Source organism: Quercus lobata, chromosome 11, assembly GCF_001633185.2.
Source record: "Quercus lobata isolate SW786 chromosome 11, ValleyOak3.0 Primary Assembly, whole genome shotgun sequence".
NCBI classification, from domain to species: domain Eukaryota; kingdom Viridiplantae; phylum Streptophyta; class Magnoliopsida; order Fagales; family Fagaceae; genus Quercus; species Quercus lobata.
This window is the reverse complement of record NC_044914.1, coordinates 49951814-49954734: the sequence shown is the minus strand read 5'-3', so window position 1 is coordinate 49954734 and position 2921 is coordinate 49951814. Positions and strand designations below refer to the sequence as shown.

Sequence of the window (2921 nt, the reverse complement as noted above, 5' to 3'; positions counted from 1 at the left end):
GCCTGAACTTTTTTAAAGTTTATGAGTACTAGGACCCCACATGTGTTAGCAAGGTCGTTATGATTTTAACCACAAGGCTCTTGATAATAACTAAAATTTTACAGACATGTTGCTGATTGCCTTTTCTTATATATCATCAACCGTGATCCAATATGCTTGATTTCTGTTCCAACTGCTGAGTATGCATGTGTAAGTAAAGGTTCTACCCGGAGAAAAAATATAAAAGTTGTGGAATTAATATAACATGATTGGGTCGAAATTTATAAGCATAAGCTTCTGGATTAAGTGGTTTTCATATATGTTATATTAAAGCCTCAATTGGAGACTCTTTACTTTCTAAAGAAGTTAGAAAATGTTCATTAGAAACGAGTAAAGACTCAATGAAATTGGGACGGGGAAAGATTTTAAGCTCTATTTCAGTGGTAACCCTTTCTTGCTAATATCATTGCAGGCATATAACATAGCACCATAACCATTATCAGCCTTGTTACTCTCCCTAAGTAAGTACTGCCAGTATACTGATTCCTATTGACATTTACCTTATCCTTATTGTGCTACCAACTTTAGTCCAAAGGGCTCATGCAATTATACCACAAATCCTGTCCGATAGATTTAGGCATAGCATCAATTTTTCATTTTAAAAAAAGGCATAGCATCAATTTCATGCTAGGTGGCAAGAAAAACTTTCATTATCACCCTTATTATGATCACCAATAATTCCATGTATACAAACATCGACCTCATTTTTAAATGAACATGATACTAATCGATTGGTACAATTAAAAGAGTAAAAGTTGCTTAAAAACTTAATTAAGTTCACTCCTTTACCTTAAAAATCCGAACTAAGCTAGAGATTAGAGTCATCATTTTCAATCCTAATTTGGCATGGCTAAGTTCATTATCAATTAAGTTTGTTTTTTTTCTGCAGATTTAGCTGCTTGAGTTGCAAAGATTGAGTACTCTTATTATCATAGATCTTCATAATAATATTTCATCCTTTTCTATTGTTTCAATTTTAAAGGCTCAAAAAGGTTTCATATATAATCCACAAGTTTGATAACAGAAGTTATATATAACAAAGTCAAGGTTTAATAATTATTTTTTGCATCGGATATATATTATTTTTCTCACAGTGCATGAGATCAATACAATATAAAAGAAAGAAAAAAAAAAAAAAGTAATCAAATACAAATATACCTTTTCGTCAAAGTAGTGAGCAAATTGGCAACTATAAGTCTATAATTCAGAAATTTCATTTGAGCAGATATACATGAATTTAGTCTAGGTGCTGAATCAGCTTGTCTCATCACAATCTTGATTTTGACAAGGAATCCTATTAGTGCTAGTACAACTACAAGCAAATAGGCCCATTAGCGTTCAAGTGTCGCATTAATTCAACCTTTTTTGTATCTTTGTATGATAAAAGGGATCAAAACAAAAGGTCCTTTTATCATTAAATTATCACACAGGGGGGGACATAAATATTATTATAAATTAGAGAGGTTTAACTTACATTAGTTGCGATTATCTAGAAAAAGAAAAGAAAAGTAAAAGTAACAACAGCAACAAAAGGCACATATGGTTGGAGTTATTAAATAAAAGTAAGATGCCACAAACATTGTTTTAGCTAATTCTAATCACATCTATTTGGCCCTGTCCTTAATAACATCAAATCCCATCTCTGTTGGGTCGGTTGCCTGGACTTCATAGTGGATGCCATCTAGCACTCTCCTCAGCCCATCTTTGGAAGTAGCATATAGCATCTTTGCTCTTATTCTTGATGCTGTTGGAGACCTAATAAGAACCCAAATTTCACAATATTCATTAGCAATTTGGTTCAATGCAAACCATTGCATTCAAATCCAGTTCTTGTATTGCAGACTTTTATGCAGAGAAAGAAACACAATGAACTAAACGGCTGATCAAAGTAACTAATTGATCATTCTTACAAGTGGGTGTGAGGGATTCAAATCATTTTCATATTTCACTGCAATGTCTAAAATCTAATCCTACTAGTAATACTTTAGGTGGTGGTGGTGGTGGTGGTTGCACCATGTTGCTTACAAGACTAAATTTCCATACCATATAGTCACAGCATTAAATTAAAGTAGCTTAAATATTATAATAAAGGTTTTAACAACTATGAGGATCTAGAGCATTAAAAAAAGCATGAAAGGTTAGGTACCATGCAATGAAGAAGATCTTGCTCTTCCGGCAATTATCAACCGTGACAAAATCAAAATCAAACACTGCATATCTACAATCATCAGTAGGCAATGAGGCTGCAAGTTCATCATAGCCTTCGCCGGGGCCGCCAACCTTGTCGACGGTGACTAGCTTAGATCCCTCATCGATCTTGAACACTATGTACCTATGCACCTTCTTCCATTTCATCTCATGGAATGAGTTCTTGCACTCATCAGTCACCCACATTCCAGTAGTGGCCTGTCGTTATGTCACATACACCCAATTGCACTAAATCAACCATAACACATAGTTTCATAATTTTTTTTTCTTGGTAAACATGAATGAAAAGAAACAAAGAGTATTGTGAAGAGAAATTGTACCATCTTGAATGCCATTGCCATGGTTGTTGACTTGTTGTGAATTGCGAATTTAAGGTGGTCTGAATTTGAGAGTGGTTGCACTTGGGTCTTATATAAAGATTGGGTCATCCAAATGCCATTAAGGTTCATTGATATTACAACTTTGTTCATGTACTAGATCTAAGGTGTATATACTAGATTATTTCAATGACCAAGTTGCCCTTTAGTAGATTTGGTTTGTCTTTGCTATTGGACGCAACCATCTTCAAGTGTAAATATTTTTTGTGTTTGGGTCCACTATGAGTGGATTTACCAAAGTAACAATGGCAACTAATAATAATGAATTGGCACAATATATCTACACTTCCATTGCAT

At 34.0% G+C, this 2921-nt stretch overlaps 1 protein-coding gene across 1 annotated transcript; it reads right to left on the bottom strand.

Annotated features, from left to right (window-relative positions):
* Positions 1 to 1429: 1429 nt before the first annotated feature.
* Positions 1430 to 2647, bottom strand: LOC115968716 (actin-depolymerizing factor 5-like). Its single transcript, XM_031088199.1, has 3 exons — positions 2568 to 2647; positions 2186 to 2445; positions 1430 to 1794 (listed from the first exon to the last, which is right to left on the bottom strand). The coding sequence occupies exons 1-3, from the start codon at positions 2586 to 2588 to the stop codon at positions 1644 to 1646; spliced, it is 432 nt and encodes a 143-aa protein (XP_030944059.1). The 5' UTR covers positions 2589 to 2647; the 3' UTR covers positions 1430 to 1643.
* Positions 2648 to 2921: the final 274 nt, after the last annotated feature.